General features: G+C 36.1%; 1 protein-coding gene across 6 annotated transcripts in view; it reads right to left on the bottom strand.

Moving 5' to 3' along the window:
- Positions 1 to 18,139, bottom strand: part of OTUD7A (OTU deubiquitinase 7A) — a 148,237-nt gene that overhangs the window by 15,189 nt on the left and 114,909 nt on the right. For all 6 annotated transcript variants that reach the window (XM_075505823.1, XM_075505824.1, XM_075505820.1 and 3 more), the window contains 3 exons: positions 10,868 to 10,969; positions 9,214 to 9,341; positions 7,986 to 8,098 (listed from right to left, as the gene is read on the bottom strand). In XM_075505823.1, coding sequence (XP_075361938.1) covers positions 7,986 to 8,098; positions 9,214 to 9,341; positions 10,868 to 10,969 — 343 coding nt within the window. The remainder of the gene's footprint in view (positions 1 to 7,985; positions 8,099 to 9,213; positions 9,342 to 10,867; positions 10,970 to 18,139) is intronic.

Below are 18,139 nucleotides of genomic sequence, written 5' to 3'. Positions count from 1 at the left end.
TATTAACTGGTAATGTGCTGACAGTATGGTGTTTTGTGTCAAAACCGTGATAATTAGTCCTAAATTTCAAAGGTGGCCAAAATGAATAAATTACCTGCTGAAAGAATTTGACAAAGACAAGTACACACAGTGTGTTTTTAAAAAAATGAGACTGAGTTATCCCAGTCCTATCTGGGATTGTTTGGGCAGTTTCTGTTCTATTCATAATCTGATGTCTGAAAGGCATAGGCAATGACAGAAGACAAAGAAAAACTGAGTAACAGGATGCCTATTAGAAAAGATATCTGGTTGCGACAGGAATATCAGAGAAAACTCCTATTAGATTACATAATTACTACTATCTAGAAGAACATAGAGATAAGACATTTAGGAAAGCCAAAAACGTGTACAGCACATAGAGCAAGATCTGTAATTTTTTCACGTCAGTACTAAAAAGTTATAAAGCACCCAGGGAACCAGTCCCTGTTAGATTCATCTACAGACTATACATCTATTCTCAATAGCATGAAGTGTTAGAAATTCAAATTTAACAACACAAACCAATAGTGTTAAATTACCACGTACATATAGAAAGGCAAATCCTTAGAATATAATTTATGGACTAAAATCCTTAAATTCCTTAAAATACACCTGTGCTATCCTATTAATCTGAATACATTAGTCTTATTTTCCCAACCTATACATTTCGAAATTCAACACATTTCAAAAACACTTTTTCTTCATATATGAATGGACAAACACAATTGCTAAGTTTGTTTTAAATGTTCTCTTTTACTGAAAAGCTTACAAAATGCACATTTACACACTTCATGGCTCAAAACTTTTGACAGCAAGAAGAGAGAAACTTTATGTTTAAGAACACGTGCTACTAACTTCTAGGGACATGCTGCTGATCACTAAATGCAACAGGGTACTTTTCCCCCCAAAAAGGTAAGACTGAAAACCTGACTTAAAATTAAGTGACAAAATTTAAAAAAAAAAAAAAAAAAGGTTTTCCAACGAGCATCAGCATGTATCAGTATCAGTTTCCAACGAGCATCAGGGCTTTGGATTAGCCCCACAATCTTCCAGGAAAGAGAAATGCCCAGCATCTTTGGAAAGCTAACCTATAAAGTCAATCAGTTATGAAACAGATCATTCTTTCATCTGGACTGCAAGAATAATTCTGTTAAATTCCTCACTTCTCCAGCTGAACACTTCCAAGCCCTTTTATGACTTCATAAGCATTTTACAGAATTTTTGGTTTCAGTTATCTTCTTTCCTATTTTTCTAGTTTAATGTCATTAATGTCACTATCACATTTTAAACCTAGAAGACAGAAATAAACACACTAGATGGAAGAAGACTGAAAAACGGTAGCATTGTGGGAAGCAGACAAAAGTAAAGATGATAATTCACAGCTAATTGCCACTTAAAAATATAATACACACAGAGCACAGCTTCTGTGAGACATGACAAATAAAGGTGGGCAACATAACCTAGGCACACTCTTAAATGAAGGCAGTGATTTTCCTCTTATTGTTAGGTGTGCAGAGAACTTCCATAATTAACTGTCATTAATTTTCATTATATGTGAAAAATAGTAACTGAAGATAACTGTAGGGGCACTGCTCTAGAATATGTGGGACAAATACAGTAACGTTCTCACAGGTCTGATGGCATCCAGCCCATCCCTGCAACTTTACATTAAAATCTTTCATCCCAACCTGGGAGCACAGCAGGCTCCTATTATTAACAGGAGGCTGTATTATTAACAGGAGGCTGATGCAGGATACAAATTCTCTGATCAAGCAGTGAGACACCTCTCCTTCCCTGTATCCCTCTTCCTGTTACCCAAACTCGTCAAGAAATTTTTCCTGATGTTCAAACTAAATTCCCCATTTTGTAATTTCCTCTCATATTCCTTACTGAATCCTTCTCCATTGTTGGCTGTGACAGCTTTTCAGCATTTGCAGTCCATTATGTCACCCTCAGAGTAATTTGTTAGCCAAAAGGAAGTTAGAAGAATCATGTTATTGGCAAGACAATATGCTACAAAGATTTCCAGCTATTTTCTCACGTTAGTATTTCCAGACTATCAGTCCTAAAGTTTCTCTTCAAATCCTCTAATTATTCCTCATCGCCTAGTTAATGAGGTTTCTAGAAGTGAAAGGTATATTCCAGATGCAGCTGTATCAGAAGGACCTTTATCCCTTTGGTCAGCTGATGTCAAGCCTGACTGCCCACGAAGTCCAAAATTCCACTGGGCTTTTTTACTCTTCAATATCACATCACCAAGTTGCTTGATTCACTATTTATGATCATATTCACACATTTCAAATCCTTCTCTTCTATTACACATCTGTTTTCCATTGCTCATTTTCACAGAATCACAGAGTGGTTGAGGTTGGCAGGGAGCTCTGGAGGTCACCTTCTCCAACGCCCCTGTTCAAGTAGGGCCACCTAGAGCCAGTTGCCTAGGACTGTGTTCAGACAGCTTTTGAATATCTCCAAGGAGCAAGGCTTCACAGCCTCTCTGTGCAACTTTTTCAATGTTCAATTTTATTTCATCATTGCCAGTAATTTATGTGGGCCATCATATATTATTTCAGTGCCACTGCTGAGGATTCAGTACGAATTTTCATAAAGATTAATGAGAATGAAAAATCATCATTAACAAGTATCCATAGCAACCTGCCACATCCTTTGATCCACTTACCATTCCACTTTTTTTCATGGACCTTTATTTATGCTAACTACATGGCCACGAAAATTGTGGACAAAATAATTTTTTCAATATAACGTGGAAGCAAAGGAAATTTAAGAAACTGAAATTAATTCTTCTGTTCATGTAAAGTTAATTTTTAAATAATGAAATACACATATATAAGAGCACATAAGTCTGCATTGCAGAATCCTGCTCAACCAGGGCACTCTGGCTAAATAATTTATCTTGATGGTAAGAAAAAATTAATAAAAAAAAGAAAAAAAAATTTAAAAAATCTCAGTCTATCCTACAGGACCACTGATACCTCGAATCCAAACAGGGTGGACACTTACTCAGCACTCCAAAGAGGTTCTCTCTGCTATGGAAAATCCAATTTGTACTGCAGCCAGTAATGAAAAAAAAATCAAAAAGTTGAAGTGGGAAAGTCACCTACCCTGCTCTTCCACCTGGCTATCTGTTCCTCTCTTTTGCCTGCAAACTCTGAGCAAGATCTGTTTTCACATCCTTGGATTTCCTTCTAAACAGTTCCCTATGGTAACCTTGCTTTTTTTCCTCCCATACATACGCTTCAGATTCTCAGTTTGTCCAACAGACTCATAACAGCTATTCCAAGTTTAGATTAAGTTTCAGGATTCATGCAGAGCAAGAGACCAATGCCTGCAGACAGTTGAGATGTACTGAAACAACATGACAAGTATCAAGTTCTTCAACCTGGTGGTTAGGTACAAGCATGAGACCAGAATGAAATCCAAGTTTGTATCTTGATCTGCCACCATTCCATTTCTGAAACCTCTTCTTTCCCTGCTTAAGAACCCCAAAATTAAAACCAACATACACCACAGCTGCAGCTTACTATCAAGTACAAATTTCTGCTGCAGATAGGTGTAGGAACCTATCCATTGATTTCCTTACACAGTATTTCAGCAATGAGATTCAACTCAAACACAAAAAATTGCACAGTAGTGGGACATTTCCCTTCTTTTCTTCAGGGGGAAAAAAAAAAAAAGAAGGTATACTGCATTGACTAAAGGAGCTACAGAATGTGAATGTTTCGAGTTCCAATTTTTATTTCTTAGTCTTTAAAAATATCAGTACTTTTTTCTCAGGCAAAAACAATATCTAGGAAGCAGTTTTCAAGGCATATAATAAAAGAGAAAACCTAAATCAACTTTCCCTAGATTATTTTGGTTTGAATGTTATTTTGTATTTAGCTGTGTGGGAATGCATGCTTTTGGTAAAACATCTTCTGTGGCACGTGAGATGCAACCATCTGTCAAATAGGAAATATCTTAAATTCAACAAAAACTTGTTAAATAAGGAAAAACCCAATCATTACATAGGTACTAGTACTTAATTTTAATATGACATAATTCTGATCCCTCCTTTGGCTTGAATTTTCTCTCTTTCGAGAGTCTGTGGAATATCCACTGTTTTCAGATCTGAAGGGCTGTCTGAACTAGCATATTTGAATCACCATGGCAATTTGATTATTTCCAGGCTGTGTTTGGCTTAAGTATAATTTACATCAACTGAAAATAGTCCAAATGAAAAGATGTATTAGCCATCAGAAACTTCAGCTAATAAGGAAAAGATATACTGTTATAATGAACCTTTTTCTATCTGCACCCTATACTTGCTGCATATACTAAACACTTAAAAAGGACTAGCACTCCTATAATAGACAACCAGATCAAATAAAAATAGTTTTAAAGCAATGTCTTTGTTAAATGATCTAAACCAAATTCTCCACAAGATGAGGGTCTTTGATGGACGCAGTAGTTTTGCATGAAGTTTTGTACGTAGAAATACTCTGAATACCTAACCAAGTCCAAAACCTCAGATTACATGCATTTGAGAGGTACTTCCTGTTTCAGTGTTCTCGTTTTCTGCCTTAAATAAAACGCTAATGACACATGGGAAGATTACAGCCATATTCCCTCCCTTCTTCTCCATTTAAAATCACTTGACTTTATTAATAAGATAGTGCCAATAGCATATGAGACAACTAGCTAGAAGGTGACAGTTAACACTAAATAAGAATACCGTCCACTTTCAAAATCTGTATTAGGTCACACCATGACACAACACAACATCTAGCTTTCAGCTCTACTAGGTTTTCAAGAAGTGAATAACAACAGTGATATTCAATCTAGCACTAGAACAGGCTTTGAAATCTCTGACTGACAATAGTCTGCAAAATGAAGGAATGGGTTGGAATTTCCTCTTTAGCAGGATTGCAATAGTTAGGTTCTTAACAAAAACAGAGTACAAGACATTTTCCTTTTTTCAAAGCAGTTGCTTCAATTCAGTACCCCTGGTTTTGCTTGTAAATGGAGATAAATTAAACAATTGTGTTAATCTGAAATTTATTTTTTACACTTACAGAAAGATGTGCAAATCTGTTTCAAAACGAGAATCTGCTTCATAGTTAATTAGTTTGCTCTGCTTTAGTGCTTGAAGGATTTTACATGTTGGAAATAAGAACTTAAGAGCCAGGTTTTTCTGTGTTCCCTTTATCTTCTTCTTTTTTTCCAACTTCCAAGCCTCAGAATGAGAGTGCTCTCAAAGAAGAAATCTTTGGAGATTTAGCAACAATTGCTGATCTCCTTTGCATGTAGTCTACTCTGAAAAATAACTAAAAGGAACTTGCAGGTGAATGAGGCAGCGTAATTCCAGACTTAGGCTTTGTCTCTGAATTCTGCTGAAGCATGTACAACTTCTGATGCTCTAGCTAATTCTGACGCCAAAGGAGAATGCCTCAGCTACAATTCAAAGACTAATTTGCGAGCTTTCTTAATACAGTACCTAACTAGAGAACATAATACACCTCATCTCAAAAATACTATTTTGATATTCCTTTTCCTTCTCAAGGTCTCTATTTTGAACACGGGTACACTAAACTGAGAAAAGAATTCATTCTGTCACATTCATTCTGTCTTTGGAATTATTGTAAAGAGAATTATGTATTCACACGTTTAATAGGCTAAATTTCTTGCCTGATTCCTCTTTCACTATTTTAAAGGAAAAATTAACTGTTGTCTATTTATCCTTACTTTATTTTGATTTGCAAAAAGATAAATGCAAACCACAATGAGAACACTAAAAACAATTTACATTAGTTCTTTATGTAATAGTGATACTCCCTGTTTAAGTATCTGGGAACTGAAGGTAAAGATAGTTGATTGACTGGCAAATGCAACATTTGAGGACATCTCTGACTGGTAGATACTGAAACTACATAGTACATGAAACATACAGAATGAAACAGACAGGATAAGGCCAGAGAAAATTGGTGGTGAATGGCCAAATTTAATAGAAATGTGAATTGAACTGCATTAGAAGACTAAAGCGTACCAACAGGAAAATATCTACAGACATAGGAAACAAACTAGACAGTAAAATGAAAACCAATCTATTTTTTTTTTAGCCTCAAAATAGAAGAAAATGAGACACATTATGGCTGACAATTTTCTAAACAATGTCCTCCTGCATTAGTAGAATTACCTATCCTTGACATCACAGGGTTAAAAGGAAAATATAATATTCTTTCAAAGCCCAGAGAATATTTTCTAAAGATTTTATTACTCTCATCGTGTTGTATGCCCTATTTTGTCAATTTACTTATCATCATATGCAATTTTCTCCAGGGGAAACAGTAGCTAGAGAAAAACATGCACTGAGTAAACACTAAATATTTTTAGTGATAAACACTAGACATAACATCTAAAGCTTCTGCATTCTTAAGGCTGTCAATAAGCTTATACTTTGGGAACAACTGCACTGAAAGTGAGGGATGGTTTATCATACCAGCTATTAAGGCAGAATCTGTATGTGCATCAGAGGTATTTAAGTGTTGTAGATTCTATTTCACCCCAAACTTTTTCACAAATATGTTTCTATCCATTTTTTCCAATAGCTTCTAAACAGCTAAACTAAATGCATGCTGGCAATAGACAGTACTGGGTTTTTCCCTGTGACCATCAAATTTTCTAGTACTGTTTATAATAAGCTAATTGACTAAAATGCTACTAATTGAGTATTACACAAAGATTAAACATGCATACTAAGCTGGTCTTCAAGAAAACACACTCTTTCCTTGCTTGCCTGTTAGCCTTGGGTAGTAACTGGCAAACATTGCAATTTTTCAGAGTGTAATCAAAGTAGCTGCAATCAGCCATACTCTTATAGAATCAATCCAGATAAACAGATATGAAATTAGATAAGAATCTGATGTCATTCTTAGAAATACAGACATACCGTATGCAGAACCTTCCAGCAACATCAAACTTTACTAGGATGATAGTGAATCAGTTTAATTTGAAATTAAAACCCCTACCATTTTTAAATAATTCTGCGTTTGAGAGCACTATTTATTGTTACATGGGTTTAATAAAAGCTTGAATAGTCAAAGAAGGGGCAACTCTTCCTATTAGTGCAATATTAATTATAGTAATTTTTAGTTAAAGTTTTTTATAACTGTTCAAAGACTGAAGTAGCTTATTGATTTTTCAGAAGAGTTTCATGAGACTACAAAGTATAACTCAATATTCTACTTTCTGTTTAAAACGTCCCTGCATCCAAATATTTAATCTTTAGCTTTAATACCAAAAATATTACTTCCTTCCTCTGTATGTTTAGGGTTAACAGCATTTTAAAAGTAGAAAACGTGAAGAGTTACTTGGTGACTTGCCCTCCGAAAAGATCTCGCTGAATATTTTCTGTTTGAACTACAAAGCAAAAAAGGACTGCAATAAATGTATGAATATGAGAAGATGGCACTAAAGCTGTGCTAAAGCACAGAAAAGGTGATATCCAGGCACAAACTACTTTCATCTAGAATGCTACTAGAGAAGATGAGATGTTATTCTGTCATTCCATGTTTTAGTGAAAATATCTGAGCAGTGGCTATCTTTCTGATAAGTCTTCCTCAAACGAAAAGCTACATTATCTTCTGTGAGTTGAGGCACTTCCTCTCCTTGAAGCTAAATGCTACTGCCCACATGCTTGTTCCAGAAACCAAGAAATTAGGTTTTATGAAATCCAGACTCTTGGGGATACAAAGTAACCTCCAGTTAGTGTGGTAACTGTACAAGGAAACTTAATCAAAATGCTAAATATTATAATGGCATGTTTAGATAATTATATTCTACCATGCAAAAAAATCGCAACCAGTTGAAAAGGCAGTTTGATGGTCCTGTAAACATCTTCATTCATTTGTACTGTATTGTTTTCCTACTAAGAACAAAACCAAAAAGATTTTGTCATACTCTAAACTTACCCACCACCAGTGCCTCCATTTTTGCTGAAATGTGTACGAGGCTCACTTGATGCCAGTTTAAGCAGTTCATTCCACTCCCGCTCCCATTCTTCTTCTGTATAGACTAAACCTGACTATGGAAGAGAATGAAATACCTTTACGATTGTGCTGGTACAAAATGCAAGCAGAGTTCTCTAGTACTATTTACGACTAACTTATTTTGAGCTTCGTACATGACACAGTTTAATATCTTGGACCATTAATGGTTCAACATTTCTATTCAGGTGAAAGAATATTAACTTACTAAAAAAAGATCTAAACCACTAACTGTATACTGGATTACATTTCTAGATGTGGGTCTGCTGCTGCTGACACAGTGCTCCACTATTGGGGATCCAGTTATTCATACTCGTGTATATTCCTTGCAACCATGGTTAGCATGCTTTACTGCCCATTTCTGGAGGTTTGCTTTCTTCCCCAATATATGGAACTACTATGAATGCCCTCCTTGGCAGACAGGTGATACTTTCTCCCTCTGTTCAAGAGCAGAAAGGGTATATAAGTGCTTCTGTTCCCCTGTGTTTTCAGGCAGCCTAAAGTAGCTGAGTCAGTCACAGCTCAGCTGTTTCCTCACTGACTGCTGCCAACAAAAAGCAGATTACAAATAAGTCACAAACATTTAAGTATATTCACTTGATTGCATTCAGGATTACTCCTGAAACTGGCTTTTCTAGCCACTGTTTAGGCACAGACATACTGTTTAGGCACAGACATCTTCAGGAAACAACACGTGCTGAAGTACAGCTTTTAATCAACGGTCAAACCAAACCTACAGATGATTTTAGTTAAGAAACATCCACTCAATATTTGCTCACAGCTCTAAGAATCCTAATTCACCATCCTGGGGAATCTCTCCTAAATGGGGTTTTCTTCTTTTGTGGATTTCATCCACTCATTTTATAATGCTTGTGATAGCTAAATTACACATTTAATTTTGCAGCCCAAGATTTTCTACAGGTTTCAAACTCATCTTAGACCTTTGTAGGCACAAACCTGTGCATATTTATGCCCACAAAGCTACAAACACATTTGCATTCTGATACAAAAATTCTAAATACAGGTATCTCTTTCCCCATGCAAAATGGAAGCACAAGGAATTTGATAGCAATTAAAACTTTCACACCAAACTTCAGAAGAATGCTTTTGACCCTAAATGATATTAACAAGACTGTCTTTAGGCCATACAGACCTCCTTATTCTGCTGGGTCTGTTGCCATCTCCATCTTCTTTTCAGTGCTTCTCTTTCAGCTCCGCTTCTCATCATAGTATAGAGTGCTTTACGTAAAACAAGGTCCCGGTCATGAAATCCCCACATCCCTAAAGTAGCACAAGATGACATTCAGTTGTAAAGAAGCTACAGTGAAATAGAAATAGTAAGTACTAATACAATTAATATTACTCTATTAGCAAAAGAAGCATAGCTTATACATTATTTAAGATTCTCCTTGGCAAATAATTCACTCATTATTTTTAAGGTTTCCTAAAGAAACAGTCAATATAGATAAGCTAATGAACAACAAGAGGGAATTCTAACAAAATTTAAACTTTGATTAAGGAATGACTAAGGATTTGAGTTGTTTCAGTGCTTGCTTGCAGGCAACTTCAACTTTGCTGCAAGCAATGGAATATTCAATGCACAGGCTGGTTTTAGCTGTCGTTGCCAACAGAGCTTGCAGACACAAGAATACTAATGACAACTGCAGGCAGTTTTGTGAATCCCAGATGATACTGACACCCAAAGGCCTCCAACTCTTACACAGCATGATGGTAAATTTCCTTTGGCTTCAACATCCAAATAAAGAGACGAGCATTCAAGATGATTGGAAGTCTAAAAATACAACCAGCCCCAGGCTTTCAAGCTCATTTTAAGATAATAAAATGTCTTCATGTAGTAACCTACAACAAAAGAGAGCAGAGCTCTCACCAAGACATGTGCCCATAGACAACCACATTTCAATTACCATGTTGTCAGCTGCTGGCATTAAATATGTTTATTGAAGACTTTGCAAGTCAAAGTACCCCAAACATTTGCTGTAAATAATATACAATTCCTCCTAATTAAAAATGAAGTGGACAAAGATAAAAGGATCCTTGGAAACAGCAAAAGCTCTTTTCTTACTACTTCTTTCAAAAAGAAGAGTCTCTTCAAAACATTAAAAATCCCAGCATTTTTTAAAAAGTCACCTTTTGGAGTTCTGCTGGTGGAAGATTTTAGCAACTGCAACAAAAAAATGTTTCCTCATAATAGGTTGGTATATAGAAAGCATATCAAAGACTTTCAGCTTCACAGGTTTCTATTTATTTGATTTGAAGAAAGGCTTAAAAGATTTTGTATTAACAATTAATTAATCAATTGGAAATTATTTGAATTCACCCCAAACTCTGTTTCCCATATACTTAAACTCTACAAGGAACCAACAGAGATAATAGCTAGATGTTGCATTCTTGAAGACGGCAAAAGAACTGTTTAACAAAAGCCAGAGAATGAACGCAATTCCTCGCTCACAATGAGGACAATCCTGCAGAAGCACCTGGAATTTGCTTGTTCCAGAGGTGTTAGGTTAGGCTCTGTAAGGAAAATGCAAATCACTGGTGTTTACGATATATGGGTTTTGATACTGTTCCAATTATACTTCTTTTATAAACTGAGAGGTTATGCTTTTAGGCACCTCAAGCATGCCTAAAGCAAACAGTACTTAAGTGAAATTTGAAGAATATATTGCTCCAGAACCAGGCTTTTAATGAAAGTCTTTGCATCCCATGTGTTTCTGAGCTTTTGCTGGGGATAGAGAAAAGTGGTAAATATTTTTGGCAGAAGGTTTCATGTACAGACTCTCCCTTACCTAAAGATGCAGCATGCAAGAGGCAGTTTCCATCACCTGTTGTAGCCAAGGGAAGAAGACGTTTGCAGCTTGTACACACTGTGGACCACCAATTCAGTCGTCCTGAAAAGAAAGCATCTATTAAAATGGTGGAGTGGATACTAAAACAGGATGTGTACTGTGTACAGACATACAGCGATGATGTGTAATGTTGAAGGTTAATCACGAACATCCTTTCTGCCAAATAAACTTAAATGTAATGTCAGAATTGAAAACTGAAAAGATTAGAGATAAGAGGCAGATAAACTTTAACTACTCTCTAAATGTATTTGCAATAAGAAGAGAGCACCGTTAATTAATTTGCATCTTCCATTCTCATATGCTGCATTCAGGGATGGATTTCCAAGGAGTTCATTGCCTAAATACCATTATGAGTCTTAGTGTCGGTTCCCAAACATAATCGACGTTGGCCTCCCATACACAGATAACAGATTATGTTACAGTAATAAAGTCTCAAAAGACAAAAGTAATATGTATGTGTTAATCAAGATATGTTACTGTTAGGTAAGTTTATTAAGTAAAGTACTATTGTTTCAATCAGATGGATTGTTTCAACAGCTGATTCTCCTCTCATTTACCATAGTGAAATCATGATTAGACCTACTAAAATCAACAGCTACACTACCAGCAAATTAAAATGAGACCAAATACATAGCCCAAGGTCTAGGATAGCATGTGACTTTTCTCTTTGAGAACATTTAGAGAACCACTTATCCATCATTGCTACATGAAGCATGTTTTACAGATTATAAAACAGAAATGGACTATGAAAAAGACTGACAAGAGGACAGATATTTGATGTATCTAGATGAGCAAATAAAGCCATGAAGAGTATCGGTGCCAAAGCCAACACTGGAAGTACATAATTCCTGGCACGCAAGTTGCTGTGTGGTAGCTTACTGGAGTGTTAAGTCTTGGTTAAATGGTCATGTGAACATTTCTAATATAAAGAAAGAGAATGTGACTAATTGTGTAACATCTTTGGGGACAAGGAAGAGCAGATGATGATGAGTAGGGCTGGTATATTTCCCAAAACTTTTGGAAAGTCTGTGGGTAATGCACAATTGAATAGTTGAATGAATAATGCAATAGGCAGCCCGTGGTGACTCCATTTCTTTGTCCTCTTCTGCAGCCTTCTTCTCCCCCAATTCCTTTACTAGCAAGCTGAGAGGAAATATTATCTATATATTTGTACAGTCAGTCTTGCATTTAAGGTTAAATCCCCAAAACAGAAATAAGCTCAAGCAATGAAAAAACTTTTTTCCATTAATGTGTTTTCATTACAAAATTATACTGAAGTTTACTTGTAATGGCAGGTAATACATATTGTGCAAAAAAATAGTATAACAACATTTTAACATGTGCCCCCAATTACTTGTTCCAGGTACTAATAATTATGTAATTAAATTTCACTTAGTCAGTATGGGTTGAGAGTTACTATACTATAAAGGTAAAGATGCATAGCAGATCAGTAACTAAACACATTTGGTAATCCTCATATGATTTTAGCAGCTAGTTTATAAATGCCCAACATCTCAGACTAGGCTTATTGAGTTCTAAATTAAATATGCATTAAAGAAGCTTAATTTAAAGCACTATTGGACAGCCTTTGGGAAAGATAAATCTGAAATAACAAGTTATCATTTTTAGCAACTCCTGTGTCTGTGGGCTGTGAAATAACAACTTGCCACCTGTTTTTTGCAGAATGTTTTGGCGGTATCATATTAAGTTATACCAAGGTACTGCTTAAAGCACAGTTAAAAGACCTAAAACAGACAGACCTTAGGACTTAAGGGAATAATGGGTGGTATTCCTTTGCAGATTAACTAGCAGCTATTGGTAATAAATGTCAAAGTCTGGTGTTTAGGAATCTTTTGAATAACAGGAGGTTCTATAAAAGTGATCTGCTTTCAAGTAGATTATGCAAAAAATGTTTGTGGGCTTGGTTAACATCACAAAGCTTATGGCTGACTAAACAGTTAGCAAAAATGCATTGGATTATAACAAAAAAAGCGGTGCATTTTCATTTTTCAAATCTAGTGGTTATAGTGGATCCCTTTAGGGAAACAAGAGGAAAGCAGAGCTTAAATGAAAACTGGAAACAGTTCTGCCTCAGGCTTATTTCTGTCTGCTTTGATAAGACAATATTTATGGACAAACTAGACCCATTTCTCACCCTCCCTCCCTCTGTTGGTCTCCTACTTGATCTTGCTTCTTAATTTCTCACAAAATCTATTTAATCTTAAAAAACACAATTTCAAGAAATGGATTTGTTGTTTTATAGCAAAAATACTCTGAGAATTAATATAGCCATATTCTAGTATATGAAAATTTTATCTTAATCTTAGATCAAGATTAAAAGTCCTATCCAGGTCTATGATCTAGCAACATACAATCAGAGAGGCAGACACAAGCACACAATATTGCCCTTTCTTTGCACGATACTTAAGACTTTGGGTCCAAACTCAAAAGAAATGTTAACAGAATCTAGTATCTCCCATGGCTGAAGATTGCCAACTATTTCTGTATTCTGATATTATCCTACTCCTGCGCTACATAGTGTGTATCAGACTTCACATAATACAAAGCACATATAGGCTCCCCCTGCTCCCTTATTTGCAGGGCCCAACAAGAATCAATCATTCTGATACAGAACCAGATATATATCTTGTATTCCATGCAAAGAAGGTAAGCTGAATCTCAGAGAACGTTTTGCAAACTGTCAAAAACAGACAATATCACTACTTTAAAATCTACTATCTGATGACTCCCAGGACAAGATGCAAACATCAAAAGCTACCCTATTGTAAATACACTAGAACTGTAGGCATGAATATAAGCTGGCCTTATGCAACTGTTAGGTTGAAGAAGTCAGTATTTGAGGAAAAGGAAATAAGAAATATTCTAAAACATGGGTTTTACCCAACAATATTCATAATGTTGGAGTATTAATAAGAGACACTAGAAAGGTTTAAGTGTTATTTTCATAAGCCTCCATATTGTATTACAGGCCACAGGTGTATTGTTTCTTGCTGCAGGATTTATGAGAGGAAATTGCCAAAGAGGATTCTAGATGGTTATATGACCTGAATGGCTCAAAAAGAAGGCAGCAGAGAACAGAGAATGCATTTCAAGTATTAACAGGGGCCAGGTTTGGCTTTCAATATCAGCCCCTGATGCCTTATGTGCTGGTACTATAGAAGGTAAGAAAGCATTCAGTGTGATGTCCTCTATGCAAAACCCCATCAACAGTATAAACAAGAAGGTAAAAATATGCTAGAGAAATTATTCTAGTTTATGACTATCCCATAAATATGCTTATACAGAGCTGCCCTCCAGTTTAGTGACATCCATTATAAAGTACTCATTGCCCAAACATGCACAAAGTTGGTGGTACACATACAAACCAACCAAATCCAAAACAAACATGAGGTTACAGAATACTAAAGAATCTTTGTAGAAACTCTGCCCAAGTCCTTTGCTCCCTCTTCATTTTCTCCAGTCCGTATTTTCTTTTTTCTGGTTAAAGCTACTAATAAACTAAATGGTTTTACAGATGTGGGATTTTTCTGGTAAAATTAACCACCAAAAAGTTACAATGACTTAGTAAACAGCAACTTAATATAACTCTCTCTTGACAGGGGAAAAGGAGATGCTACAAAGGATGAGCCCCCTCTCAAGCTCTACACAATTGAGTGTGGTTGAAGTTTCACTGCAAAGCTAGATTGCATATCACTGCCTCCAAAGGCAAACAGTCAGCTTCTTGCCTGCAATGCCACTGTGCATTTATTGTATCAAAAATAAGCCAGAATTCTTACAGAAAAAATGGAATACACATTAGGAGAAAAACAAGGATGGTTAAAGATGGGAAAAAGCGTGAAGTGTTGTGTCACGGCTTGTACAATTTTACCTCAGATTGAGTGCGATTGTGTCTTAACGCACTTCACTCTGCTATTAACAGTACTCTTTCATACAGCTAAGTAAACCAGTCTTCGGCCAACTCCTCAAAAACACTGACAGAGCAGACATCTCACTGAGGAAAACAAGTCGATCTGTGCACAGTGGGACTCAATGTCTGGTTTCCTGCGCTTGTCGTACGTGTGGCTAAAGGTGAGACTTCTGATGGCTTTTCTTTTGTTTGTTGTTGGGCATTCTGGAGGTCTTTCCCATGTGGATTCTGTAGCGTTTAATAAACAATATTCATGTTGTTTTTCCTCTATGGAAATGGAAGTTTTTCTTCTATGGAAATACTAAAAATAAGCTAGCTGCTTATTTTCATGAAACTTGTAAAAGCTTATTCACAAATATGTTTGAAATTGGCAGAGTTAAATTTAAAAAATAAACAGTGGTACAATCTTAAGAGACAGCTTGCTGACACAAGCTCAGTTTCCTTAAGAAACTAGGCTAAAAGCAGCCTTTCTTTCATTCCTCTCTTTTCATATTTCCAGAAATCCACCTGTCATCCATCCCCCAAGACACAAAGTCACAAAATAACATTTTCAACTTCCAAAGCAAGTCTAATTCTGGACACCCCATATATTCTCAAAAGCAATGGTTCACCCTAAACACTCACCAAGTCCCCTTGGGAACCCAACAGCAATAACTGCTCTGGGGGGTGCACAGGACTGACTGGCTAAGTCAACAGAGGATTACTCAGCCCACTCAGACTAGTCAGACAATTAGCAATGGGTGCAGGAACCTCAAGTCCAGATTTCAGCAGAGCTACTTCTACACTTTACATGTTTCTTACATTAGTAGCTACGAGGACTTTTTTGTTTATTTTTAGTTTTAGTCCTTTCATACAATAAATATGTACTTGCAAGTATTGACGTGAAGAAAATTACAAGAACAGATTTTCTACATGGGATTATATTAATCATTCAGTGACTGCTTACTTTTTAAAATAAGGGAATAAATAAAGCATTTACCAATACATTTTCTGTACTTCAAAGTAAGGACCATCTTGTAGGAGCTCTCTCTTTTAGCCTAGATGATGAAATCAGCTTCGCAGTAGCATCTGCAAGGCTATTCATATTTACTGATGTCCTTGAAATGTAATGTCGAGCTGTGCATGTAGAAATAAGTAAAACTGAGCAATCAAGTAAGTGCTTCTCTTTTAGCCTGATGCATAAGCAACACAGACTCTGTAACAGAAACTACTGACGAGAATGCAAATCAAAGATCATAAAACAAGATGGCACAGAAATATATGACTAGGCCTAACTGGCTGTAGATAACTGATACTGAGTTCTATTATCTGCAGGTAATTGCAGATCCCATATTACTGGTTTTCTTCATTTGTTTCTTTCATAACCCTAGACAGACAGTTTTCCATGACACTGCATTTCATCCTACTCTGTGATACAATATTTGTCATTTATATTAGAACTGAATTACATAAGCATGCATTTCAAAGCTTGGAAATCAGGAAATTAACACAGTTCTCTCGTAATTATAATGGTTGCTATCCCAGCACCCTGCATATACCATGTGAAAATGTGTTAAAAATTCTGGGATAAGAAAATGTTTCTACAACCTGAAAGGGCATCAATTTTTCTTTAACAAAGCTTAATTTTTAACAGTTGGAAGTCAAACGTTTCCAGAATTTTGGTGGATTTGTTTTGGGGGATGTGAAACCCAGGCTTAACAATGGATTATTGTTTATTTTGCCTGTAGCTGTATAAAATGCTTCATAGAAAACATAAACCTGAGCACAAAAAGTGTAGGAAAGCAATATTCTTGAAGGTTCATACAGTTTACTTTTAATTTTTGTATTGAATTGTATTTCAGCACTGCAATAGAAACTTTTTTTCTCTTCATTAAAAACACTATGTTAGACCAGCTATTCTTCTGCCTATACTATGGTCTTTTGAACTCATCAGTACAGCAGAAGAAGTTTTCACAATATCTCTCTGTGTCAACCTACACATTAACGATACATGGGGGAACACATGTATATAATGAAAATCAACTTGCTGCAGCAAAATATTTAGAATTCTAGAATTCCTTTCACACAGACTTCATTTAATATTATCACTATCTGAGCCACCCTCCATTGAAGAACCATACTGATTACTGCAAGAGCACTCCGAGATCAGTCTGCACATTACTTACAAGCTGACCTCATTCCAATTCAGGCAATAATGAACAGCTGAGTTTATAAGATGCACAAAACCCCAAATTGCTTTTATGAATGTGGTGAATTCCATCCTCTAAGAGAAATATTCAGAAAGCAATCACACAAAGAGTAGAGGATACATTGCAGCAGCAGAGAGTGAGTAAATCATACTGTCTTTATCTGGGCCTTTCCTTTATAATCTCACACAGCATTTCTGAATAAATCGGGAATTTTGCTCTGAGTTTCTGTACAGGTAGGATGTAATCTGAACATCATTTCACATATAGATGTAATAGTAGCAAGTGCCTAAGGATATAAAAAGAGAATATAAAAGCCTTACAGGCTTTTATAGGCATTCAGCTCATACAGCCGCTTCAGAGAACACGTGCGACAGTCTGTTAATAGTTAATAATTTTGATAATTTTGCTCTCCCAATCCATGCTTTGTAAGTAGTAAGCTACTCTACGTTCCTAAAAAAGTTCCTCCTCCTTTTGCCTAATCGGCTTTTTTTTCCCCTTCCTTTCTCTTGAAATTTATGCCCTTAAACCCAAGCAGACACCTCTCTCTTTTCCTTTAACAATATCCCCAACCTCAGCTACAGAAGCTACTGTCCTTCACGCAGTTTGTTTTGTTTTGAAACAGACTTTAGGCCCTTTGCAGGGAATGCACCCTATCTGTTAATTTTTTTTTATGTCGTTGACCAAACCATAGTCAAACTGGGCCCTCTGTTGGTGGGAGACAATAAAATGTCTAATATTAAGTGACTTTCCTGTTAATTCACTCTCTTCATTTCAGACAACAATATGTCTAAAATAGGCAGGAAAAAAAAGGAAACGGAGTATCTTTATGTTTTAAATAGAGACAAAAGGTCAGTTTACATGAAGTCTTACATGATTTTCTTCAACATTCACTGTTTGATCTGTTCAACTTACTTGAACTGAAGAACTGTTTTCCAGGAAGTTCCAGTTTATTTGAGTGAAATGCTCACATAAGTAAACCATGTCTACATAGGCTACAAGAACACCTGCTATCAAAACCACAAGCATTTCAAATGGTCAAAACACCCTCCTTTCCAGGATGCAAGAGGCTCTGGGGAGGAAGGGACTTTTCCAGCG

Source organism: Mycteria americana, chromosome 6, assembly GCF_035582795.1.
Source record: "Mycteria americana isolate JAX WOST 10 ecotype Jacksonville Zoo and Gardens chromosome 6, USCA_MyAme_1.0, whole genome shotgun sequence".
NCBI lineage: Eukaryota > Metazoa > Chordata > Aves > Ciconiiformes > Ciconiidae > Mycteria > Mycteria americana.
Note: the sequence above shows the minus strand (reverse complement) of the source record. Positions and strands in the feature narration are given on the sequence as shown.